This window comes from Neopelma chrysocephalum, unplaced genomic scaffold (assembly GCF_003984885.1).
Source record: "Neopelma chrysocephalum unplaced genomic scaffold, ASM398488v2 Primary Assembly neopelma1_65, whole genome shotgun sequence".
Lineage (NCBI taxonomy): Eukaryota > Metazoa > Chordata > Aves > Passeriformes > Pipridae > Neopelma > Neopelma chrysocephalum.
In genome coordinates, this window is record NW_020897722.1 from 1,537,453 (window position 1) to 1,564,846 (window position 27,394).

Here is a 27,394-nt window from a genome sequence, read left to right on the forward strand (position 1 = left end):
CTTGGGCAATGCTGTCTGGGAGAGTAACAAACCTCTGTTTCCCCAGCTTCCTAATCCAAGCCTCATCCTGAGCCCCAGGGAGCCAGCGTGGGGACAGGACAAGCCACTGTGTATCGGACACACTCGAGCCATGGTCACTTACTATTTGGGGAGCAGCTATGGAGGCACTGTAACCTCAGGTCCCCAGCCTCAGCCCTCTCCTCCTCAGCCCTGGAAAAGAGAATATAGAAGTAGCACCTTTAACAGAAACAAAGGCTGCTCCCACATATACAGAAATGGAAGGGTGAAAACCAGTAAGAGCACAACACACCTGGGCTCCTCCATCCACAACCAGGCCCGTTATGGAGATCCCAATGGTCTCAGGAAGGACTCAGTTCCACTGGCTTTGCCCCTCTTAGGGACAGCTCATGTAAAGAGGCCATGGGGAATAGAAATGAGGGGCTCAGGGCTGTGTCTCTCCCACTCTTTCACTCCTCAGGATGGATCTGAGTGTCAGGGACCGACAGCATTGTGCAGTAGGTGTGTGTTGGAAGGGGGTGTGTTGCTACTGCTACATCATTTTACTGCCAGTCCATGCAATTTTCCAGAAGGAACAACTCTGTGGATAAACCTTTTTGTGTTGCAGAATAAAGTACAGAATAAATCCAAGGCAGAAGGTTACACTCATCCCCGTGTGCTAATGAAAGGGGAATAGTAAGACTGGAAAATCTGATGTCTGTAGGAAAAGGTACTGACTCTGTGAATGGCAGGGACACTGGGTCAGTACTGAAAACCTCTTATCTGGGTGACCAAGCAGGAAATCAGAGCAAAAGGTTGGCATGTCTTTGGAAAGCATTAATATGATCTGCACATCTTACATGAGGACAATGGAGTTAGAGGAAGCAAGCTGTGAGTATGATACATTACAGAAATGTACAAAAAAAGACAAAATAGAGTGTGTGAAGGATGGTTTGAAAAGTTCTGATTCTCATAGTGTTGGGAATGGTCCTGATTTATTATCTCTGCAATAGCTTTGGTCCTGCCATCTGACTCAAACTGCTCCCAGCACTTCAAAACCACATTTTCTGTCCCTGCAGGGACATTTTGTCTGCACTGGTATCAATGGCAGTTTGAACTCAGCTCACTCCAGAATTTCACCAGCAGCATCTGCCTGACGTTGGGTTGGTTTTGCAGATCAGAGTAAGGGCTCAGTCAGCAAGAAAAATGTTGTGAAATCAGCTGTAATGCCACAATGGGCGTTGATGGACAGCTGCAAGCTGGCAAATGCTGTGCTACGGATGGCTGAGCTGGGGAAGGCTGAATCCTCCAGATTTACTTGCTAAATTTGTGTGTTGGTTTAACAGCACCTAGTCAGTGAGATTTGCTTCACAGGGAGCAAAAAGGCTGGATACCAGACTGGAGACAGGGCTGTGCTGATCTCTAGGGTCCCCTCTCCCACCAGTGCCAGGGTGGGTTATCCTCTGCAGTGGCTTCAGTTCCATTGGACTCAGCACCTCTGGCCTCCTGCACATGGATGCACATCCAAAAGTTGCTACTCTCTCCTCTTGTCATCATTAAAAGAGGGCCATGGGTAATCCGACTTTACTCCTATCACTTTGCTAACCTTTTATTCCTTTCTTGAGGCAGTGACTAGCTCTGCATGAGGAGCTTCCTTGGACTTGATTTCCACCCTTTCAGGCCTTTTGTCCCTCACCCCAGGCCTCACATACCTTCACCCCAAGCCTGGATATTCCCTTGCCCCAGATCTTCCTCCCTGTAGCTACAACTGTCCCTGTTCCAGCAGCTGTAACTCTTGCCCGGGGTCTCCATCTGCCCCACCTGCACCTTCTGCCCCCAGCACACCAAAGAAGCAGAGAGGGAAGTTTGCATTCTTTACCTGAAATCAAAGTCCACCAGAATTCTGGGAGCAGGGAAAGTCGGAGGCGAGTGGCTGAAAGGGGTTTTTTAATATAAGAAAAAAGGAAGGTAAGAAACTGAGGACAAATTTAGGAAAAGACATTCCATGTGAATAACCTGGCTGTGCTGGCCCTTGCCTGAATGGATGTGATTATAGTGTTGGTGTAGCCAGTTGGTCTAAATGAGCAGAATTTTTGTGAATGTGTCTTAATTATTACACAGCCATATGGACAAAGCTGCTAAAACAGCCACAGCTACTAAACAGCTGGGCAGGGGAGGAGGAGAAGGTCTGGCACGTTGACATTCCTTCAGCTGATTGTCACAGATTATCAGTCTATGTAGGAGAAAATGAATTTTCCTTGTCCCTTTGGCTTATCTGGAGGGATCCTTAGAGCAAAGAAAGCAGAGAGGTATGTGAGGGTTCCTCCTCTGCCAGCTGGGGGTGAACCATAGACAAGGGACTGTGATCAAGCCCATATGGGCAAAGAGCATTCATGTGAAACAGGGCAGAAAGAGAAACTGAGAGGGAAGGAAGAGAGAGACTTATTAAGAACCGACACCTAATAAACTAAAAAAGCTGAAAAAGGTGAGAAAAAGTTTTAGACAAATATTCAGTTCAAAGGAAAAACGGCAAAAAAGGACAAGCAATAAAAGGACAAAGACTGAAAGCTGACATATTGTAGGTAATTCTGATCATTTTATAGAACACTTAATGCATGAATAATCCCTCCAAGTCTGTATAATTGGCCTGTTTAATTTCTCAGAGTTACCCTGAAGGCTATTGTACCTGTTATATCTGAAGAGCTCTAATATCTTTTGATTTTATGGTGTGAACTACAGTGTCTCTTTTGTCTTGACTTTTTGAAGTCTCCCAGGCCTGGGAAGGAAATGATTGTTGCATATAACACTATGAATCTTTGATTTTTCTGCAGCTGTTTAAACGTTTTCCCAGTGATAGGAATAAGGGGATGTTTGGCTGTGGAGAGACAGAGCCTGTGTCCTTGGGGTGCAGGCAGGCAAAGAATTTGGCTGTCTCTGTTCGTAACTCGTAAGCTGCATACAATTAAAATTAAGTGCAATACAATGAGATTATGTTCGAGAAAGCATTTGCAAGATTAGCACTGTTTTACTGTCAGTACTTTTCATAAAGCAAATTTCTTCTCTGGGAGCAGGGGCCTGTAGAAGAACATGCCAACAAAAAACTTGTAACAGGCAAAATGGAGCTCACACTTTTCTTCCCTGTCTCCCAGATGAGAAATGTGGCTGTTGGGAATAATGATAACTACAATGATAATCATGCTTTAACTTTCCTGTTGCACAGAGTCCATCCAAAACAGAGGTTGGATGTGTGTGCACACGGGGTGCTGGATGTGCACTGAGGCAAAGGAACGTGCAAAAAGGGTGATGGTATGTACAAAGTAACTGGAAGGAAGAAAGGCTGGAGGGTTTTATTCATGAGGTATGAAAAGGAACATGGAGGTGGAGGAGTAGGAGGGAATGTGAAGTATCCCTGGGTATATGCACAGGAAGGAAAGAGAACTTATTTTATTTTCTATTTGTGCAAAGGCAGATGGGAGCTAAGGGAAGTTGTGTGGGACTGTGGGCACCCACAGCATGTAGCAACAGGGTGTTGCTGGACGATCCCTGGACCCCCTGTAGTGTCCAAGTATTCCCAGGTCACACCAGTGAAGCTGATCATGAATCTGATGACTTTAAAAAAAATTTGGTATATTGCTGCACAGCTTTAAACTTCCAGAATGATCCCATGGTAACACTGACTCTGGGCTTCCTATTATGTATTCAGATACAACAATTAAAATAATGTGATATAAAAAAAGAAAGTCATAATCATGAAGTTTGGGAACACCACATGCTTGAGCTGTGTGTGCCAAGTGTGTGTGGAAGGGCTGGGGGGATGTGGCCAAGGAGTGAATTGCTGGGGGCGAAATTGTGTCATATGGTGAGGGCAAGAGGAATCAAAATCAAACCCACAACACCCATGTGAAAGAAAAAGTTATTATCCTCTAGGCTACTGATGTTTTTTTTTCTATTTACTGTTCCAGAAGGGTCAGTAGTGGTACTTTATCAAATTTCCTTAGCATATCTCAATGTAAGTCAACATGTTGTTCCTTATAATTCTTCTGGGCTCTAATCTGTAATTCTCACTTCAATAATTTGTCTGTTTTCCCTCCCTGGGTGCTGATTTCTCCTGAGGCACATGGTGACCCCTTCCTCTTCACTGAGTTTGGGCTTTTTTTTTCTCATACAGAGAATTTTTTAGGATTCACTGTCGTCTTCAAATGCAAAATTAGGCAAACCACGGTTGTTTGGATCATTTCTCTCTTCCTTCCAGACTGTTTGAAAGGTAGAGTGAAATCTTGGAAGTTAGCAGAGGAATAACTGTAACAACAGACTAACAAACAACAGGATAACCAAGACAAAATAATAAGCACGGAAGGTCTCTAGTTGTCTCTCAGAAGAGATCCTCACTTTGCTGCTGAAATGCTGATCATTGCAAACCTTCTCTCCCCTTCCACCAGCGAGAAACTGCCACACTGGTCAGAAAAACAGGAATAGATCCTTGTGCCTTCTGTCCCCAAAATATCTTTACATTACTTCAAGCAATAAACTGCTGGTGAGGGTTTGCTGCACTGATCAGCTTCTCGTTCTATGAAGGTACAAAACCTGGAGCCCATCACACCTTCCCTGCTTTGTGAGGTCCAGGTTTGTGTGTTCTTCACATTCCACAGCCTTAAGTCTCTCACCACAGGATGAGGGTGACAAATGTCCCAGAGCAGCCACAAGGGCCAGCTGCGAGTGCGTGGGGCAGGGTGTGGTGATGGGCAGAGAGACAGAGCATCTCTGGGGCTCAGACAGGACTCTGGGTGCCTCCAAGCCCCTGGTGGCACTGTGGGTGGCACTGTGTGGGTGTTTCTGCAGTGCCTTGTCATGTACACGCTGTACTTGTGTGGAGCAGCTCCAGAGCATGGGTTGTGTGGAGGAGACAGGGATGGGTTTTAGGCATGTGACTGTGGAAAATGGGAGCTCCAAAGTGGCCTAGTGGTGGCTGGAAAGTGCCTCAGAAGCTGTTGGGATTATTGGGAGGTGCCTATTTCATGTGCTGAGAAGTGATGGCTGTCACATTTGTTGCATCCCCACAATTTTACCTTTCCAAAGAGGGAAAATCAGCTTACATTGGCAGCACAGCTTCTTGTGAATCCCTATGAATTGGATGCATGTGGTAAGGACTTGTCAGTCTTGTGTTTAATGAGTATATAAGAGAGGGCAGGCACTGGGACATCACAAAACTTATGAAAAAACAAACCAAGGAGAACCTTTTGGGTTTAACACACACCTTCTCAAGGTATCTCGGAGACTTCACCCACATGTGCTGCAGTGGGTGACAGCCTGCATTTTCTGGGACTAGCAGAGCCCATGAAAACCTCCCCTGATGGAGTGACTGACCTTTCTCTGAAGTACTTGATGGCTTCCTGGTCTAGGAAGTTCTGCTCTTCTCGAAAGCCCTGCTCGAAGATTTTGCGCTTGTGTCTGAACTCGATGACAGTCTTAGTGTAGGAGTTGAGGGTGGTGACAGAGGCTGCCATGCAGCAGGTGAAAGAGCCCCAGGCCAGACTGTGGGGAGACAAACCAGCAGGCAGAGCTGGGTTAGCACAGCAGCTCATGTTATATTTCTGATGCCAAGAGACACAGACACATACACAGCATGAGACCAGGCAGGGAAGTCAGAGGTGACAAACCCATTCTTCTCGTCTCACCTCAAATGACCTGTGGCTCGTGCTCAAGGTGCAGGCAGGAGGTTGGGAGAGGGGCTGGGCACAACCCCCACCCCATGGAGAACCAGATGGCACAGTGTTAATGTGAACACTGGGTGCTCTCTGACAGAAGAGCCAAACATCTCCTTATTTCCCTCTGAAATGTCTCAGAGCCTTGCAGACAAGTGCTAAAATCCATATACTCCTGGAAGGAGTAATGGCCCATAGATCATGTCTTTCAGAGCAGTGGAAGTTCTCCAGCATCCATGGGACACTGACTGCACAGTGCTACTGCAGGGATGGTTCCTAATCTGGTTTTTATACCTTCACCAAAATACTGTAATTCTTTCTTTCCTGGACATTTATAGCATTTCTGGCTTATATTTCGTCTCTGATATCTGCATTTTGTGGAGAGACCCAACCTGAGGCTTTCCTGACTGACCCTCCCAGTGTGTAGGCAGTGCCTTGGTCAGCCAGGGGCAGGACACCTGCAAGTACCAACCAGGAGCACGAGGAGACAGAGGGAGAAGGAAAATGGAAGAAAAAAATGACTAGACCAAGTTAAACAAGTGTTGTGCTGGGTCTCCTGGCAAGGAGAGTCATCTGGGAGCTGCTCTGTTCCCTGCCTGAGGACAGGGTTTCCCCTCAGGTTCTTCTGCCCTCCCTGCACCTCACTGACCTCAAGTTCAGATGGGGCTGGGAGGGACTCATGGCCTCAAGGAGTTAAGATGCTTTTTGAGCATGAAATGGGGCTATAAAAAAAGACACTGAGTTCCTCCTTTTGTCTGCAGAGTTTCTCTGTCTTCTGGCTCCCCTTGACTCTCACATTCAGCCCATCAACTCTGGCTACACAGAGTTCACAGTGGCTTCCTAACTAACTCGGATTAACTTCATCATCTGTGACAGTGACACACTTTACCTGCTGCTTTTTTCACCTTTTCTATAATAAATGGGTCTGAATTATGCAGAGCAGAAAGAATACAGCCCCAGCAGCATTATCTTATAAACACGTATTGTCAACACTGCTCTCAGCATGAGCTGTTTTCCCATTCTGCAAAGGACCTGCAGACAAGGAAGCAGCTTCTCATTTTAAATTAGACAAAACTTGAAAAACAACACATATTCATGAACTGAAAAAAAAAATCTAGGGGAGAAATGGCACAAGAAAACAGAAATGGCTCATTTCAATGATTTCAAAATTCAGCTCCTACCAAGTCCTTCAGGGACTCCCAAGGCAATGAGACGTGTGGAGGCAGCTCTTTCCTTGTCATTTTTGGACCCATTTGCCAGATGCAACCAAATGAGAAGGAAATGTAGTGACCCCTGGGGTGACAAAGTTCCCTCAGGTTTCCCATGGTTGGGTGAAGAAGTGGAAAGGGAACTCGTGCTAGGTGTGATTGTTCAGGCACAGTGTCTTCCCGTCCTGGCATGTGTCCTCCTCCTACATGGAGTGTGTGGAAAAGCTCCAACAGCTGCAAACATTTCCAGCTGGGCTCCTAAGCAGTACCCAGGAAGAAGCCAGCGAAAACCACATGCTTTACTGTGCCTGGGGAATGACATTTGGAGGAAAATTTTCCTTTTTTGAAGTTTCTGATGATTTCTAATCATGCACTCAGAAATGCTGAAAAGTTCAGAGAAGGAAATACAGAGTGAAGACTCTTCATGTCTGGCGTTTGGTAAATCATGATAATTAGGCAATTATGATGGATCTGGTTTAGGTTTTATGGACCTCGGTTAAAAGTTATTTATTTTGAGGTGTAAAGAGTGGTTCCCCAGCTGTAAGAGTTACACCCTGCCTTAGGTGAAGACCTCTTTGACAGCAGTGCCCCTCCCTGCCAGCTGTGTCCCAGATGTGGTGGGGTGCCTCTGGCAGCTGAGCTCAGGGCTGGGCTCTCAAGTTCCTCTGTGGCTCAAACACCTCGAGTTTTTTATATTTATTTTCTTTACAGGGGCTGAACTTGAACATCCACTGATCCTCAGAGAAACCCCCTGCCAGGAGAATCCCCTGGCCCACTCCCGGCTTGTGCCAGAGCACAGACCAACCTCCAGGCTTTCCCAATGGCTTGGGAATGGGGCAGGATAACGGGAAGCAAGCAGTGCATTTTCAATTTTGGGACATCTGTGTAGATCACAAGCAGTTCTTCCTCATTTTAAGGAGAAGCATTTTTTTATCATTCTCTTTCAATAGAGGGGAAAGAGAGTCAGAGAAAAGTTAGTTTCCCCACTGGCACTTGGGAAAGGGATGGCAGTCTGGATCCCCAAGATCCTTTGGCTCTTGGCCATGGGGACAATGTTCCCTGGCCCCACTTGTCAGTGCTGTTCCAGTCCTCTGGGCTCTGACAGGTCCTGTAACCAGGTGCTGCAGTGGGACGTTTGCAGCAGGCTGGAAATAATGCTGGTGGTCGCATTACTGGTCCAGGGGTACTGAAAACTCCTGTTTCAGGACATCACTAGAAGCCAGATGGAGCAAAAATTAATTCCTACATGTTTTCAAACTCCACCAGGCTGGGTGGGCATTTCTTATCAACCCTTCTTAAAGAAGGTGTTTAAGTCTGGGTGATGCCAGGGGAGGTTGTAGCTCTCTGGTCTGTAAATCAGTGGTGGCTTAGTGTTAGCTGGAAGGGAGAAGCCTTCTTTTTACTGCATTTGACTTCCCAACCTCCCTTTTCCAGGTCTGATATCCGTCACCGGCACGGTGTGAGAGACCCTATGGTCTCCCTCAGGCTGCTGAGCACCTCTGCAGGCTGAAAATGCTCCCAGGCATCTGTGGCTGAGCTGTGTTTGCCCTACATCCTGCACAGATAAATGCCTTGCCTTGGAAGGTATCAGGGGAGGGAAGGAGACCACCAAATCTGAGGAGATGTTTTGTGACTGCAAGAGCAGGAGTGGAGCTCAGCTGTGACCCCACAGTCACTGTGAGGAGGGAAGCTGAGGTCCCACCTCAGGAATATGGGGAGAGAGGAGGTTGCTCTCACATATTTGCCTGCCTGTGGGCATCTCCAGAGTCCTCCACAGTGAGGCCTGACCCAGGGGCAGTCCTGGCCCTTAAATCTGTGTCTGCCTGGGGAGAGAGAGGGAGAGGCTGCAGCAGCTGCTCTGGGACAGGGCTGGGATCTGGACAGCAGCCAGAGCTTCCAGCTCCATCCCCGTGGGACACTGGGCTCCCAGCAGCTGGCTTGGAGCGTGGGTGGGATGAGTGGGTCCAGGGAGAGCTCAGAATGCCCTGTGGGACCCACCAGCTCTGAGACATGGGGGTTCTTGGCTAGAACAAGATGAAGGAGAATAATCTAATGAGTGTTTATCATTCCAGACATTTAACAACATTCTGAATTTTGAGTATTGCAGTAAATTGCTAAATAGATTACTGAAGACAAATATGCCTTATTATTTAAATATATTGAAAATTATACAATTATTATGACAGTTTTTAATAAATATTAATATAAATATTATAAATATATGAATGCAGTGTATTTATAAGTTTATCATCACATGCAATAAATATTCATTATTAAGACACAAAATAAACTGTATTTTAAATATAATGTGATTTATATTTTGTAACATATTGCTAAAATGTTGGTAACTCCTCCCATGAAACACAGAATAAAGAGGGGAGAAGGAAAGACTAATAATCCCCTGCAGTGCTGTGCATAAGTATTTGTATTTATTTATTGGTGTTAGCAAAGGTTGTTGTCTCTGCTTTGAGATGGAAAGAAAATAATGTACTATATTTAGAAATGACAAAAAGAAAGTATTTTCCCTATCCATCCAAAGAAGCTGATGCCTCTAGAGGAATGGTGATGTTGTTTGCAGGTATTTTTATTCTCCACAGCCTCCTCTTCTTGTTAAGCTTCTTATAAACTTGCAAGCAACATAACACAGTCGATGTATCTTGGCCAAATTATTTTTATGTGATTTTTAAAAGATAGATGGGAAAGGTAAAAAAAAAAAAGCCAAGTCCATTTTCCCAAGCCATCTCCTCAGGATCTGCAGGGAAGTATCACCGTGCCAGCAGCGCTGCTCCTTCCTCTGCAGTTGAGTTAAAAGCTGCACCGTAAGGTTCAACTGAGACATTAATTAAAAACCAAAAAAAAAAGAGCTAAAAGTCTCTGAAATGCCATGGCAATTATGTACCTAAATTGAACTTTAATGAGAGTGCTCAATCTGTGTTGGTAATTGTGGGTGCTGTTTATTTACAAATGCTCTGTACCTGCTGATAGGCACAGCTGCTGCTGCACAGCCGCCGATATCTGTCCTCCACACCTCGAGAACTGCACGGCCCTGGGGGTTTGTGCTTCTCCTGGCACTTTGGGAGCTGGGAATTCACATGCACGTTCCTGGCAATTGGAGGTGATACGTACAATCTCCCAACAGACCGATGGAACAACTCAAAGAAAAGCAGGTGACACTTACCAGAAGGACCATCCATAGTCCCATGAATGTGGTCGCCAGTCCTCTGGCCCAAGGCTGACTGTCACTTGGAAAACTTGAGTGTACATCATGTGTGCCACCATCCCCAAGAGACCTGGGAAGCAGGGATCATAACAGGAATTTTTGTGCTAATGTTTGTTACAATTCATGAGATAGTTACTGCTGGAGGTGCTTTGAGAGCTCCGAAAAAGTCTTTGTTGTACTTTTATGCCTCCTGTTCTGCTGTGGAGGAGGGAGCTGCATGGGCAGAGGAAAGATGTGACTGAGAGCTCGTTATTTTACATCATACTGAATTCTCAATTAAAAGAGGAGTCAGAGAAAGAAAATCGTTGAAGAAAATGTTGCACTATTAGCAGCACCACCAACCCTGCTGCTGCACACCAGGGGTGTGCCACCCACCAGTTATCTCACTTAGCCCATCACAGACAGGCCTCAGGTGAGGGAATGAGGAGAGAGGCTTCTGTAGGCAATGCAGACTGAATGTGTTAATGCCAAACTACCATATTTTGTCTCACCAGTTGCTAAGATTCATGAGTTTGAACACTTATAAAACACTTGGAAGTTACACAAGGAAGTTAGGGGAGCTCAGCGCTCCTGATGATGTGTGGTAAGAGGACACCAGGGGGATACTTTTGATGGTACAGTGTTGGTGATGCTTTTGTGACACTGTTATAGTGTGCTGAGAGAACTGCAACTGGGTGAAGATTAGACAATGTGTTAGACACTGCAGCCTCTGTGATGTTAAAGAACAGGCCTGCAGTTAAATCACAGGGTGGCCTGAGTTAGCTCTGCCACTGAGCTGCTTCTGCAGCTTAAGCAGAAAAAACTGCCTGAGCTTTACGTTTAGACATCTCTCTGGGGAAAATCAAACCCCACTTTTCAAGCAGAGGAGCAGCTCTGATGCTTGGAGGGTTTTCTGGCTACAACAATTTGGGATGTTCCTGCCTTAGTACCCGGGCAGTGCAGAGCGATGCTCCCCACTGAGCTCAGCAAAGTGTGGGTTCAGGCAGTCAGCTAAAGAAAGGGGGCAGGGTCATCACATCCCAAATAGTCCTTGGACCTACAGATGTCAAAAAGCCTCTTGTGCTGCAGTGGCAATTCAAGGCACTAAGAAATACTGATGTTCTGCCACAATGGGTACAGTGAGGTCTCCCGTTACACTTTGCACCTTAACCAAAGTCAGCATCCATTTTTATCTCTGACCACTATTTTTTCCATGGTTGCCCTTCCTACACGTGGAAGATCCTGATTTCCCACACCCCCATACCCAAATTTTGGCTCTTCTTTCCTGCTCCTTTACAGAGTCTAAAGCACTTCATTAGTCTCTCCGGACGTGGATGATTCAGGGCAGCTCTGGAGGAGGGAAGTGTGGGAATGTCATGTTTGTGTTGTGGGCATGTTAAGCAGGTCCTTGAGCAAGACAAATGCCATATTTGATACAAACAACTGCAGAGGCTGAAAGAAGACATCCTGTTACAAGGAGCAGTGGTGATTTGCTCAGCTGCCTCGTATTGGAGTGACATTGCAAAGATAGGAGGTGGAAAGAGCAATTCACTTCAGGAGAAATGATGTTTGGGCAGGGTGGGTGGCCCAGCGGGAGCACAGCAAAGTGCTGCACACCTTGCTCGTGTCTGACTTCATTTAATTTCCAAAATGCACTGGGACCTTGCTATACTTTTTGAGTGGATGGATTTTTCTTCAGCTGGCAGTTATGCCTCGATCTTAAGTTTGGGCTTTGCTGCTTCTATACGTACTGTCAGTGATTTTTCAACCTTAAATAAAACATTACAGCCTGCCCTGAGACATGTCACAGTCACTCAGAGCCAGGGGAAGGTTTGGCAGGGCAAGGACGACCCTCAGCAAGGCCGAGCTGCTCCCTTCTGTTGTGCAAAGCCTTGATGGGGTTTCAGCAATGCTCAGACCTGTCCCTTGAGGGAGGGGGGGATGACAGTCCACTGATACAGGGGAGTGGGAGGTCATCAGCAAGTCCTGTGCTGGAACACAGGAACCACAGTGGAATTCTGGTGTTCCTTGCTTTATCTGGGAAGGGTCAGGGCTTGATCTGTACCTGGTGGTGCTGTTGGTGCCATTTTTCTCTGTACAAGCTACAGCAAAACAAGACAAGTCTTTTTTTATGCTGTCTTGTGTGCATTTGGTTTTGTTTGGTCTGTGTTAGATGTGCCTTGCCAAGTTCTCCAAGGGAATATCCTGTGGTCCTTTTTCTCCACAGGGATACCCTATGGTCCTTTTTGTTTTATATTGAAAGGTCACATTTTGGCTACAATGAGCTGCCTGTGACATCAATCAACAAATGCTGTATTTACAGGATCATCTTTTCCTCCAGCTGGCTGCTTAAGGCTGGGCAAAGAGGACACAGTGCCTGTAATGCCCACCCACCTGGGGTCCAGGGCATTACAGCTTGCAGATGGAAAATCCTGGGAATGTGGTGGACTGGAGTGGGTAGGAGTGCAGAAACATTGATCATTTATAGCTGGCTTGAGATCATGAGCCTTGCAGGACCAGAGCTGTTTCTAGGTGTCAGTAATGGGAGAGACTAAGGAACTTTGGAAAGTTGGACATCAAGGAAATTGGGAAAAGATAATATATTTTAAAGCATTTTCAGATACTTTTACTAGAAATGCCATTTATGGAATATATCACATTAATTAAAATGCTTTATCATAAATATTACGTGAGAGACATGTAAATTGTTTAATTTGTGAAAGGTTAAGAGTGATACCAAAACTGTGACGTTGTGGGGTCTTCTTTAAGGGCTCCTAAGAGGTTAAGGAACAGCAAGAAATGACTACACTATTAGGAAGTTTTTTCTAACCTTTAGATATTGAGCTATGAAAATATGAAGGTCTCATTGCACTTTTACGAGGGAACTCTAGCATGAATTTAATGAGAGGTGTTATGCTCCAGTGCAAAGTCCTCTTCATTACCTAATTTCTATTAAGCTATGTCATTATAAATATGCTAGGCTTAAATAAATATAGTTTTCTTTTTTCCTCAGGTATCCCTGTCATGGAAAAATAACAGCTAGCAGTGTGTTGGGGTTTGGGGGTTTTTTGCTTCTTTTCTATTCTTCTATCATTTTTCCCTGTAAAATTTCAAAGTTTATATTTGGACCATCTTGGCAATGTGCTTAAAAAGAGGGAAGGCCAAAATAAAAATAGAAAGATGTGTAGGAAAGAAAACTTCATCATTCTTACAAAACTTTAAAACTGCAGTTAATGGTGAAGAAAGAGAGAAACAGCATGGAAGTAATTGCTTGAATGCTGAAGAACTCCACAGAGTTTGACTCTGAAAATTGGACTGACTTTTTTTTTTTTAAAAATCCAAATTACATCCAAAGCAGAAAAATACGCTTTGGCAGTTCTTCCCAGATTTCTTTTGTCATCTCAACTCTACTTCTGATCTTTTTTTTCGTGTTATTATTTCATGATTTGCAGCTACCCCTGAAGATACAAGCTCCTTCCCAGAATGTACACTGCCTGTTGTAATGTCTTTCAGCTTGAAATGCAGCAGAATAAAGTGCACTTTTATTGCAGAAGTTCTTTCTGCTCAAGAGGTCCACGCAGGAGCACTCTACACGAGCCAGCTGTGGCTGCTTCTATAAATCCTGGAGGGTTTTTAGCCAGCAAATCTTCACAGAAGTGAAGGAGCACTTAACTACATGGTTCGATTTCATAACTTCTTTTAGAGAAGTGAATTCCTCAAGTTCATGTGTTGAAGGGCTCCAAGTACAGTCTGAGCATGAAAATACCCTGAAACAGCTGTTCTGAGAGATGTACATGTCCCCAGATCACTCCTGGGGTTGCTCCTCAGTGTGATTATTAGAACCCTTTTCATTCTCAATTTTGCTAATGAACAAGACGGGCTTCCTTCTTTGGTTTGAAGAATCCAGCTTTCACCTACTCCCAGGATTAGCACAGGGGAAAAGAATTTTCAATGCTACGTGTTTTTAATTTCCTATTGGAAAATGAGTGTGATGATGCTGCAAATGGAGCTCAGGCTGGAGCTGTTGGTAATGGCTGTGCAGGCTGGGGAGGGATAATTACTGCATTGCTGTTGTGAATTCAGGAATAAGGATTTTCACTTCTCCCTGGCAAAAGCAAATTTATCACGCAGTCCCTTGTGCCAAAAGGAACAAAAAATTACAGTGAAAAATGTGATACTAAGTGGGGATAAGAAAGTCTTGGAGCCTCGGGTTTTTATCCCTTCAAAGTTATAGGATTTTGCTTTGTGGTGGCTCCTCAGGTAAAAGGGGAAGGGAAGGTTCATACCTGAAAGCACAGTGAAGACAGCAGCAAAGGCATTTAACTTGAGCCCATCTATCACACTGCTTGAATGAAAGAGCTCGAGGCACATAAGGCTGAACCCGACGACTAACAGCATGATGTACAACACCTCAGAAACTACTGATAACCACAGGACACCTGCAATGCACAAGAACAGCAACCAGTTAGCTGGGAAATGCTTTCAACAGGGTAAAGTGTGTTAATTAGGAAATCAGGGATATCTAGGAGTAACTGTGTATTAGAAAGGGGTTTTTTTGAAAGTTGGTTACAGTTGGTTGGTTTTTAAGGTCACCAATTGTAATTTTTTGTGGGTTTTTTTACTGTTCATCACTGTATATTAGGAAAAATTTCTTCATTGAAAGAGTGATTAAACATTGGAACAACCTGACCAGGGAAGTGGTGGAGTCACCATCCCTGGAAGTGTTCAAAAAACAAGTAGATGTGGCAACTTGCAGTGTGGTTTAGTGGGCATGAGTGTATTTGGTCAAAGGTTGGACTTGATGGTTCTGTGATTCACAAAATTTAAACTCAGCAAACAACCACCCGAACTGTGCCAGATAGAAAAAGTGGTGGAAAAAGACGTGAAAAGTGTTGGGGGGTAAGGACACTGCAGGAAGAACAAGGTGTTGTTTAAGATCCCAGTTTGACTGAAGAACCTCTTTGAGTGTATCCAGGAACCTGTTGGCTCCTCTGACCCAAAGCATAGCACACAGAATTCACTTTCCCTCCCTGGCCATGGTTTGGATGAGCACAGGGAGGGCACTCATGGAGGTGATGGCACAGAGCACCTCACAGCACCGGTGGGAGCTGGACAAGCCTGGATACCTCCTTTTCACAGGGCTGCTCTAAGAAAAGGTCTTCAGTCCAGGTTTTAAATTGCCTCTCAGAGTGTAGTGTTGGGGGCTGTTGCCAGAAACTCTTCCACAGAACTGGTGTCCTGCAGAATGACTGTTCTGCCCCGGGGTGTTTGGATCCCCCGCACAGGGGAAACTGCCACAATTACAGCAGGTGGGGCACGGTTATTTATAACCTGCTCGGCTGAAGAGCTGCAGATACAAAATTCAGTCTGGCTTCTGTTCCCTCAGCCCCTGGGGACAGCCCTCAGAGGAAGGGCAGAGCTGAGGTGCCCCGTGTGAGCTCCGTGGGGCTCTGGGGTTGTGCACGGGGCAGTGGGTCTGGCAGCGTGTGCTGGTGACCAGCAGGGACTGATCCACCTACAGCAGATGCCACATTTGGAAATTTCAGCACAAAACCTCCAGCAGGATCTGCTGAGTCTTTTAAAGTCACCAAGCCACGGGGTAAATTGGAGAGGATGGGAACAGATGATAATATTGAGTCCCTGCCCGATTTCCAATTGCTGTTTCAGCATGAGAATCCGCTAGAATTCTCCAGTACATTTGCTAACCTGATTGCTAGAGAATCCACCTGGAAACAATGAGCAGTGATGGAAAATTTCAGCCTAAGCAGTTGAAACATGGAAAGTTAAGCATCTGAAGACAATGGCTTATATTAGAAAATGTTAGCTGTAACCATAGAGACTGCTACAGGCTTCACTTATATTAATACCTTCTCTCCTCACTGTAAGAGCACATGTGTGATAATGCCTACAGTCGAGCTTATCAAACCAGATATGCAGTCTCACTTTTATCAAATATTTGAGTGTTCTCTTGGTGACCAGGCTGATCCCAGCTCATATTTTTTTTTCTTTAAACTTGTCTTTATAATTACATCTAATTAATATGAGCTAGTCGTTGTTGCCACCGTATCTGACCTTTTGAGTTCTTAAACCACACTACAGAGATAGCAATAAATAAACCTTTTAATTGCTCACAGAGGCTGTATGTGCAATATTGCATCTATCAACAGCAAACAGCTGCTTATCTCACTCCTATTAGTCAATGTGGTATCAGGCAACTGGCACACTCTTCCAAAAAGGAATACAAGGGAGAGAGAGCAACGGTGTTGTTCTGTGATACAGCAGGATTTAGAAGGGATTTTGCCTCATTTCCTCACAACCAGCAGTTTCTATGATGAGAGAATGATGAAATGATTTGAGTTTGAAAGAATTAGATTATGGAAACCTGACCCATAAACCAAGGCAGCTGACAGCCCTAATTAATGAATTCTAATTCATCATTTAGCCCCAACTTGAAAGATTAATACACAACATGTCTGCCCAGGTGTTTATTGCCCTGTTTCAACTCTGGAGATACCCACTGGTGGTATCTGCACCCCAGGGCAGTGCTATAACAGGGTCTGCAGCTCAAACCTGTGGGGTGGCTCTGTCTCTGTTTCCTTGGGGGAATAACTGGCTGCAGGGTTGGGCTCCAAGAGTTGTAGTCAATGGGTGACATCAGGCTGGTTGGTTGTCACCAGTGGTGCTCAGTTTTAGGGCAAACTCAGGATCTGAGTAAATGCTTAAGGAAGTTTGCTGGTGATACGAAATCAGGAGGCACTGAGTGCCCTGAGAGTGGAAAGGCCTTAAAGAAATCTTGGTAGATGTGAGTGCATCACCAACCATATGAGATCCAGCAAGGACAAATATTGGATTCTGCTCCTGGGACAGTGCAATCCTGGATGTACCTATGGACTGGGGACAGGAGGCTGGATTGCACCCCTGCAGAAGGGATCTGGGGGGCTGGTTAATGGCTTGGGGGTGCAGTGGATGTACCCAGCTTTTGTACGTTTTACTTATTGCACACCCACGTGGCAGTGCTTGAAGCTGGATGCTGCAGACACAAGTGTCGTGTGCTCGAGGAAGAACAGGAGGCTGGAGAGGTGCACACGTGTCTGTGGGAGGATCTGGATTTATGTGTCCCAAAGGCAAGTGAGGGCACATGGCTAAAGGCAGCCTCGTGCACATTCAAGGGTCAGGAGGGCTCTGGGAGGTGAGCTGGGGGTGGGCCTGGCTGGTGTCCTTTATCAGCTTGGGGAAGGACAAAGGAACAGGAGGAAGGAACACCTGACTGCATGGCTGGTGTCACAGGGAGTGCTTTGGCTTCCCTTCCCATGAAGCTGGGATATGAGTGGTTTTGCCAGCAGGGCAACCTTGCAAGGAGATAATGAAAAGCTCAAGGAGATGTGAGTTTGCTCTCCTGTAAAACCTTTTTCCTATGAGACACAAAGACTGTGTGGGTTTGCTGTGGAAGGGATAGTCTATTCTTTTTTCTTTCTTCCTGTTCCTGTCTGCAGAAGAACTCTGTGTCTAATTCTCATGTCTTATTTCATGGTGTACACTGAATACCTGCTCTGAGCCTTCTTTAAATGCACCTAATGTGGGGAAAGGCAAGTCCCACATGCAGTGTTTGAATAGTTTCTGAGTATGTCCTGTTCTGCCTGCTTTGATTTTGAATTTCATCTGAAATAATAACACCCAGAAAATGCAAGCTGTATCTGAATTTTGCATCTTCCTGTGGCTGCCTGAAGCAGAACAGTTGCTTCAGGTTATTAATTCAGGAGGCAGTGTCTTTCTGTTGTGTGCTGATGGTGATCTCCCACTGCTACTCTCTCTACATGAGATTCATGAGGCAGTCACTTGGCATAACTTCCACTTACAATATCTTACAGTCTCCTTCCTGCAAAGTAGAGAGCTCCTTCTCTTGAGGAGACCTCAGTCATTCCAGGTGACAGGGAAGAGCTCTCCAGAGGATTTTTCTCTTTTCCAATCTTCTCTGCTGTCACCTTTTCTGCCTCTCTTACTTCCCTCCAGCCTGTGTCCTCTGCCCCAGGGATCTGTCTGGCCTAACTCAGCTTTTATGAAAAATCTTTCCTTCACAGGAGTCAGCAGTTGATTCACTTGGAGAGCTCTACCTGGATGGCCTGTACCTTGTATGTATTCTTATAAATCACCATATTTCTCTCATTTTTTGGTCTTCATTCTGTTTATGGATTTTCCTTGCCTGTTCATCAAACCGACTGCTGCGTGTGCAGAGAAGGCGCTGTGGGTTTGGGTACAGAGCTCACCTGGGATGTGCCTCCTGTCCCAAGGACATTCCTTGTTAATGCAGAGGGATTTCAGGCCCTGCCCTGCCTCCTCCTCACCGTGTGCAGCATTTGCCAGTGTGTGTCACCCCTGCTCACTGTGCAGGAAATACTGAGGTGACATTGTGGCCACCACGTGAGACCTCCTAGGAAAGGAGAGTCTTTGAGTCTCAAACAAAACTGAATCAAAACTGGTTTCACTTGCACTCCTGCACACACATTCTCACAAGGATGAGTGTGTGCAAGGAGCACACAGAGTTACTCTTGTGTGCTGTGGTTCACTTTGGATCTTTGCTCCTGCCCCACAGACATTATGCTGGATGTCACAGGTGGGATTGCTCTGAAGCAGAGCACCACAGACTGTGAAGCTGTTTCCGGAGGTAAAGGGGTCACCATCTTCAGGACAGGCTCCTTGTGAAGCAAAAGAACTTGAAGTACAGGACCTGGGCTGAGCTGCTCATGTGGAACTTGAGATGGTAAAGCTGCGACTCACCGAAAGATTTCACATAAGTCAACTTGTATCATAGGTCTCCTAAATCAGAAGGAATCATATCACCTTCATATCATGTATCTCAAGGCAGGTTGTACTCTATATGATCACCAGCTTTGCCCAAAATGAAAACACAGCCCTGCTGAAAGCATGTTTTTCATCTGAGCTTCTGCCATTATCCAGAGATCCTGATTTCACAAGAAGACTGGTGAGCCAACTGGGACAATTACTGAGCTTCTTTGTGCCTCTGAGCTTTTGTTAGTTACTCATCAGTGTGCTAAGAGACTGTCTTTGTGGAGTTCATGGTGAGAAGCATCAGTGCCACCTCCTTATGGACTTAGCCACTGCAGCAGCATTTTTAAATCTTAAGGAAATCAGTTTTCCATCATCCCAAGCGAAGTGAGCATACTCTCATTGTGACTGAAAGGATAACTGTTACCCACAGGTTTTAGGCACTCAAGTCCATCATGAACCATCTGAGATCAGCCCTTTGCCTTCCTGTCAGGCAGTGAAGGGCAGCAACAACATTCTGAAAGAAGATTTATAGATTCTGAGTACACCTCTGCAAAAGCTGGTGATCACGTTGAGACAATGTGTTAACAAAAGGATGTGTCAGACAGTCCTGGGTGAACGAAACAAATGGGTATTTTTCTGACAGTGAGGTAAAGAAGCTTTACCTCAGCCTGCAATGAGTCTCACAAAGTTGTTCACAAAACCTGAAATCATTTCAAGCCAGCCCTGATCACCAGGGAAGGCACTCTAAATGAAGATGCTGTCATCTCCCACCAAGGAGCACTCTGAGTCAGGGATCTCCAAGGCTGAGTTTCCTTTGAAACAGGAATTCTGAAAACAAAATCTTAGGAATTCTGCTTGGAAGAACTCAAGGTGTTGTACCACCTTTCACTGAATTCCTGATGAAGGAGCCCAAAGAACAGTGTGGTTGATGACTTCCAGGAGTTTTTAGCTGATTTTGACTGCTTGATACCTGAAGTTCATTCCTTGTTCAAATCCACTGCCATTTCCTGCCACAAAAAAACAAGAGCTGCTGGCTCCAACTTTTCTGTGAGAGAGCTCTGGTTAAACTGAGGAATGCCAAGCCTGACATGTTCTTCCTTGCTCTTTCCCCACAACACGCAAAGATGATTCTTAGTTGTCTTGTGTTGCATTATTAAAACCATTCTCAGACTCATTAGCAATTTGGACTGAAACACTAACAACTGGGATAACATCTGAATGAGATTATGTGCAAGATGATAAAGAAGCATTTGCTGCTGTTTCTGGAACCCCCAAGTTCCATAATTTCAATTACTGTTGAGCTTTTGAGATGAATACAGCCAACAAGGCAGTTCTAGAGAGTCTAAATCACATCTATACCTCCTACCTCCTACAGTCACATGCAGCCATGGAGTTGGATGCATAACTTGTCAGCAAATCAAAAAAGTTGATTTTTGGTGCCAGCTCACTGTGCCAACATTTTTTGATGCCAGATTGTGAGGTCCTATCTCCAGATGAAATAACGATATTGAAATCCTCTCCTGGTGCTTCTCCAGGCTGGGCAGGCCATGAAAATGACTGTCAAAGATCCGGTGTTAGTGCATGTTCTCAAGGCAACACTGAAGAGGTGGCCAACAGAGGAATCGCTGTGAGAGTTCAAAGCATTTTTAATCCATAAACATGAGCTGTTTGCTCTTAAAGGATTTCTTCAGGGAAAATCATATTGCTATTCCTGAAGGAGATTGCTGAGTCATGTTAACTGTGTTATATGCAGGGACTGTGTGCATGAAAATGTCAGTCATGCGTTTTGGCTAGTGGCTTGGAAATAATGCCAGCATAAATAAACCCATAAATGAATGTATTACCTGCCATACCACGTGGCACTGCCTGCTGAAACCCCAGTATTCCTGAGCAATGCCCGAGAAGAAATGGTCTGGAATATGTATTGATTTCTGACGGCTCTTTCAGACAGAAAATTAGCTTCCTAATTGGGGTAAACTCATATTTAGAATGCCTCAGTGGGATTTCGTCCTCCTTAGAAACACCTACTGCCTCAGCCTCTGCTCCCTGAGGAAGAGGATCTGTGGCTGCTTCATCCCAGCCCTTCTAAGAGCAGAACTGCCCTGGTGGCTGATGGGCTCGAGGGTCTGACCAGAGCAGTCTCCTCTGAGCTGTCACACTGTGCCCCCAAGCAGGTGATCCTGCTGGACAATGCTGCAGGCAGCCAAGGAGACCTTGCAAAGGTTTAGAGTTGCCACGTTCCTCGTAACTCAGTGTCACTCTGAGGGTCGGAGTCTGTCTGAGCCACCCTGAGGCATCATCTCCAGCCACTCCTCTGCCAGCTCAGCCTTGATCTGTCTGAGAAATACTGGTACGAGCAAGGAGAGGCCTAGGGGGGGTTTCTGCATCACAGTTCATCATATGACAAAAAAACCTTCTATCACTTCTGAAGCAGTGGAGCTGAGCAGGGTGTGCTCCTAAATAACTGCTGAGATTATTGCCCTGACTGAGAAGAAACCCAGAGCACAGCACTTGGAGGACGAGCTGGGTGCTGCACTGTTGAGCAGCTGGAGACATCAGTGTCTAAGCAACGCTGTCCTGGAGAGTGTGAGTCCTTCTTGCCTCCTCACTGGCATGCTGCTACCCCAGGCACTGATGCTGTTACCCAGGGAAGACAGTGCTCCTCTCAGCCTGTGGTTCACGGTCATTGTTCCCAGGATCCCCAAGATCCCTAAACTGCCAAACTGAAAAAACACAGAAGGCTGTGACAAGTCAACCAGACAGATGTCATCCGGCATCTGGGAGGAAAAAAGACCATGTATGAGGGTAAAACCTGGTTTTGGGTGGTGTGAACTTGCATGGAGGAAGTCATGGTGCAGGTATTATTTCTTCTTTGTGCGAAAATATTTCAGTGTTGTTCTTGATGTCTATGCACGCTGCAGTAGCTGGTGACATGGGGGAGTTGTTACCCTCGTTCATGTTTCTAGCAACAGAAGGTTATCTTCATGTCCCTCCTGGTCTGTATTTGCTGTCCTTATGTTTCTGGACTCCGACTGACACTGCTCTGCTTTTCCAGACTTAGTGGCTCTGTTGGAACCGACACCTGGAACTCACTGCAATCTCTCCTCTTCACATTCAGTGCAAGAGAGAAGAGAGGAAAATTAAGGCCAATGGGTACACACTGAGAAGTGTTGCGCACATTGTTTGGGAAAAGCAGTAATGCAAGCTCCATGCAAACCCCACTCTTTCTCTTCCAGTGGCATTCTGACGGTTTCAGCAATTAGCTCGTCTCCGCTGCTCCAATACTGGGAATTGCAAGGCAGAGGTACTGGAGTGATCAGTAAATGGTGAGAGGAGCAAGCAGCGAGCGTGCTGTTGTGTCTGGCGTCAGGGCTCGGCGCTGAGCAGTCAGCCCGTCTGCCGGTTAATGCCGTCACATCGTTCCACACCATCTGCCTGCTCCCCTCCTGCTGCCGCCTGGAAACACTGAGAGGAGAGCAGACCACAGAACTCCGAGAGAAAAAGGGAAGCTTCGTGATCCTCAGTGACACCAGAGATACCTAAAGGTCCCTGTCACTGTAAAACAGATAGAAAAAGGGCCGGCAGCCAGCCAAGGGACTGTGCTTTGCAAACGTGAGAAACCAGGTGATAAAGCCCTGAAACTGTTGAGGGGAGAGAGGAAGAGCCAGCTGGTTTGGTTTTGTTTATAGCTTTAGTTCTTCATTGCTTTCTCTATTTTGAAAGGTGAGGTGGAGCTGTGAATCAGAAAATGATTGTTTTCTACATGGTGACGTGTTTTCTATGACTTTTGATGGTTCTGGCACTGAGCAAACTTGATCCCGTGTATGGCACTGAGCAGACTGGGGAATATCTTTTTACCCATATTCTCTTTTTCCTGGTGTATAACACAGTGAGTGGGGCAATAGAACGGAAAAAAGGATGAAAAACACTCTAAATTGGGACTATCCTTATGTCCATTTGCCTTACTAAATATATTTGGGATCAATGATTCCTGTTGAAGACCTACAGTGCAGGGTTGTGCTGTGCTTCTGCCCTCAGCACTGGGCTGAGAGATGAATGATGTTCAGACCAGTGTCCTCCATGTCTTTGGCATCACCAGCATGAAAAGCAAGACTGTTTCTTCCTTTTAGGAATTAGGAATTTAGCTTGAATTCTGCTATTCAAAGATGGTTTCATCTTTGTATGTCTAATTAGCTTTTAAAGCTAACTTCAATGATTCATAACAGATGTGTAAGAAAACAGAGATAAAATACTAATAACACATTTTTTTCCTGCATACTTAATCATAGGTCTCCTAAGACAAGTGCACAGGTCTGTGTGGGTATGGATTTACCTATTGCAGATATATGAAGAATAATGCAATAGGAAGTATTCAAGAATATAGAGACTGTTTTGGAAAGTGTACAATTCTTGTGGGAGACCCAGCTACATTTCTTTTTACTGGATGCAGGTCTCTAAGTGGTCCTTTTAGAAAATCATTCCTCTGTTTTTCTTCTCAGGAACAGCTCCCCAGCACACAAAAAAGGAGGTTTGTTTTTTAACTCGGCTCTTACAAGTCTCGTCTGTCTCTTTTCCAGCCTGGAATCTGTTCTGCGTTGTCCTTCTCATACAAACAAGTATTTTCCTATTTTTGACCATAACTGTCACTCTTCTCTTTATCTCTTTAAATTTTATCATGACTTTGAGCTGGGGCTGGCAGGGGAGGGACGAGAGGTGCTCCCAGAGAGCTGCAGGTGGGTACACCATGAATACTTGTGGTGGCATGGTGACTTTTTTGTTTTGTTCTTTATTTCCTACGATGATCCTAATATTTCTTTTCATCTTAATCTCTGCAGAGCAGTGAATTAATGTTTTCATAGAAGTGTCTGTCATCATTCCAAGAACTCTATCCTGAGGGGAAAAAGCTAATTCAGAACCCATCACTATATATGTAAAGGTAGGATGACTCCATGTTCACCACTTCACATTTATCAACACTGAATATTATCTGCCATTTGCTCTCAGTCACAAAGATAGAGGCCTGCAGTATATCCAGTAGCTTTAAAGTTTTCAAGCTTCATTTGTCCTTTTAGCTGAACATTTTAATGTATTTTAGTCAGCTCTCACTTTTCTTGGGTCTCCTTCTTCACAACTTAAAAAAAAATCCCCCTTTTATTGTTTCTGAAGGATACAGAATGTCTGTTAGTCACCCATACAAGGTATCTTTACTAACATTTTGAATCAAGTTCCTCACTCAGGAGTAAGTCAAGATTATCAAGTTTCCCACTAATTTTTCCATGCTCATGAAGTCTGCCCAGATTTTAGTCTCTGCATCATACCTAGCACTGCACTTCTCAGCCTGGACATGGGGTTTTAGAGTCTACTACTGGTTTGTTTTCTGTCCTTACACCTTACCAAGTTTAACCCTGCTGTCTGTGAAACTGTCCCAAGGGGTGATCACTAATATCATTCTGCATTTTTTATCTGAACATGGAATCCATCCGTAGAGATTGTGTTGCTCATTAATGACATTACCTTGTTATTGTGATTCAGCTTTAGTACATGACATCTGCTTTGTCTTTCAGTGTAATCAGCACCAAGACGTTAATGTCCCACTAATTATCTTTCTCCCATCAAATTTCTGGTACACCTAATATGTCAGTATCCATTAAAATCAGGCATCTAGTTTCCCTTCTCATTAATTGCTGTTGAAGTGCTGGTTTAGGAGCAGGTACAGAACTGGCTCAGCTTTCTCTTTTTCTGTGCTGTGTTTAGGTGAGACTTGATTTGTTTACTTGCTGTTTGCCATGTGCTACCTTAGCTTTGCCAGCTACTTTTTTAGACAAAGCAGAATTTTTATTGCTGCATCTCTCCAGGCTGCACCATCATGAGCTGTGCAGAGGACAAGCAGAAGGCATCTCCTACCTCTGCCAGGACAGTCTCTGATTTAAAAAGCCCCCCTGTTTTGGACTGGTAAAAGCTCACTAGCAATGACCATTTTCCTTCTGCAAGGTTTAGCCTTGCCTGTGGTCTCTAAAAAGTCTTGCTAATTTTATGCACATGGATTTCCCCATCAATAAGGACAAAGCAGTGCAATCCAGGCAGTTGCTGCTGGTGGGAATTATTCCATGGATATCACAGCTGAAGTAAGAGAGGTCCAACAGAGCATTAGAATAACTTAGACCAGGTTCTACAGTACCTGCAAGGAGTTTGCCCTGTGAATCCTGCCCTGTGCTGCTGCTGCCATCTCTAAATTTTAAACCAACTTCAGAACAGGGCTCCTCAGGCCAGAGCACCTCAATTCCATGCATGCTGTGAGCATTCCAGGTGTTTGGAAAGTGCCTGAGTCACAGCCCCCATAAGCACCATCCCAAAAACTCTTGGGAGCACCACATTTCCTGCAAACCCCTGTTTTCTCCAGCAAAATGCTTCCAGCATTTTCCAGCCGCTTCCAGCTGATTTCTGCTGTGTATCCCGGCCTTCACTTACACAAGGAGTTGGGTTGGTCAGGACTCCTCATCCTCCACCTCTCCCTGTGTCCCTGTGGCTGACAGCTGACAGGGATGCATTACAGAAGGATGGGGAGTTTGAATCCCCACAAAGCCCTGGGCAGGGGAGGAACACACCTCTGTGTGTATCCAGCTGTCTGTTATGTGGTCAGTGAAGCCATTTATCAGCTCATTTCATGGGACATATTGCAATGTTTTGCTTTCCATTCTCATGCCGTGATTTCCAGACATAATTTTTTGGCCTTGGTTTTTTCCTTTTGAATGTATCCTCCACGACCTCTTGGAAGTTCTCTTGGGCACAGATTTGAAGGAATGGGAAAGAGGATGTAGAAGGTGCACCCCGAAGGTGCAAGGGGAGGAGGAGTGTGGTGGTGTGTTCCAGACTCAGTGGTTTGGGCACCACAAGAGGGACATAAATGACCCTCACTAGGTGGGTTACCCTTCTCTTCAGGCAGCAAAATACTCAGCAGGAACAAAGCTTTGATTAAGTTTTGAGTAGAAGATCCCAGAAGCAATTCAGAACTGAAATATCAGGTCCAGCCTACTGTGACAGTTTCCTTCCAACTCCTTCTGGAAATACTTGCTATTTTACAGCTCACAACTGTAACGAAAATAAGAAAGGAACATACATGGTGGAACCCAACATCTGCTCTGTGAGAGTCCACTAAAAATCCTGTAACCAGCTATTGCCCTATCATTTCTTATCAATAGCAAATGCAAACTGTCATAGGAAAATGTTTTTTCCTAGTTATTATCTACCATCACGAAGCTGATTTTGTTAAGCAGATTTGGCACTAAGAACCAGCAACAGCTAATAAATTCAATGTTAGGCTTACGAGGTTCTGACAGATTGCTGGCAGCTGCCTTAAATGCAGGAAAAAGCTCTCCTAGTGTGGGTTGGAAATGCTTATTTATACCATACTGTGGGTCTGTTTGCCCCAAATTTTGCTGCCTCCTTTTAGTAGATGTCATTGGTGAGATATATGCAAAGGGTATAATAACTGATCAGAGATACTCTGCACTGGAGATCAGCACTAATGGATACAGACGGGAAGCTCAGCCATAAACTATTAGATTTTTACAGTAAGAATAAGACACTTTTTCATTTATGAATGCAAGATCTGTGATAAGGATGGAACTAGACCTGCCCATAGATGATTTTATTTACTGTGAGTTTTGATGGCTGGTTTTTCCATGCTAATACTATTTTAAACACCATGGAGGAATTTTATACTGTCCTGCTGTTAATTGGCAGCGATTCTGGAAGAGATGGGCTGTACAACTAGGCTAAGTTTCTTCTAAGGCCTTTTTTTAGGATGCCTTAAAAGTGGAAGGTGATGTGTTCAGAAGTAGGCACAGGCTTCAAGAGCCTGTATTTGGATTAGAAGTTGGTCAGACAGACAGAGGTGCTCTTTGGATCAGGGAAAACCAACTGAAAAGGAAATTTTGGGAAGCCCGAGTGCTCGTTTGCAGTAACAGACCATGCACTATAGAGATATTTCAGATGATCAAAACCTGAAACAACCAGTTTTCGGTTGTTGAATATATAAGAATATTGAATAAAACAAGAATATGTAGAGGAACTGAGTAAGCTGAAGTCTCGTTGTGAAGGTAAGTTTAGTCCAAAATTTCCCAGTTACACAATGGACTGGGAAACCAGCATTGTTTGTATAATTGAACTCAAATTTTGCTATTCATTGTATTTTATCCTATCTGATTTACTTGGAAGAAGAATCAAGAATCTGTCTTAGGACTCGGTGGAACTGAGTAGCTGATAAGCCTCTGACCATTGAAGTCAATGCTGAGTGAGGGGATAAAGAAATTAAAGGAATAAGAAGTTCTTTCTAACTGGAAAAGAGCAGATTAACTCAAAGAATTATAGAATTCTTCAGTGGAAGTAAATTGGGCATTGTTGATACACAATTTTCTCCTCACATGTGGTGAGAGTTTCTCTGTACAGTACAAGACTGATGGTGAAAATTTCAGATTAACTATGTTGCAGTGTCCAACTTG

The 27,394-nt window shown here is 44.8% G+C and overlaps 1 protein-coding gene and 1 long non-coding RNA gene across 5 annotated transcripts in view; one reads left to right on the forward strand and one right to left on the reverse strand.

The window, feature by feature from the left end:
• LOC113967825 overlaps positions 1–23,830 on the forward strand; it is a 41,075-nt gene extending 17,245 nt beyond the window's left edge. The window contains exons 3-4 of one of the 2 annotated variants that reach the window (XR_003534295.1): positions 3,218–3,355; positions 3,960–4,273. This is a non-coding gene — a long non-coding RNA (uncharacterized LOC113967825). Of the gene's footprint in view, positions 1–3,217; positions 3,356–3,959; positions 4,274–23,728 lie in introns of those variants that run through there. The other variant, XR_003534294.1, reaches the window with a different exon arrangement.
• The window catches only part of GSG1L (GSG1 like), a 56,371-nt gene that overhangs the window by 8,824 nt on the left and 20,153 nt on the right, over positions 1–27,394 (reverse strand). For 2 of the 3 annotated variants that reach the window (XM_027683762.1, XM_027683761.1), the window contains exons 3-5: positions 14,393–14,545; positions 10,086–10,197; positions 5,362–5,529 (exon numbers count right to left, since the gene is read on the reverse strand). In XM_027683762.1, the coding sequence (XP_027539563.1) occupies positions 5,362–5,529; positions 10,086–10,197; positions 14,393–14,545 (433 nt within the window). Of the gene's footprint in view, positions 1–142; positions 211–5,361; positions 5,530–10,085; positions 10,198–14,392; positions 14,546–27,394 lie in introns of all 3 variants that reach the window. The other variant, XR_003534292.1, reaches the window with a different exon arrangement.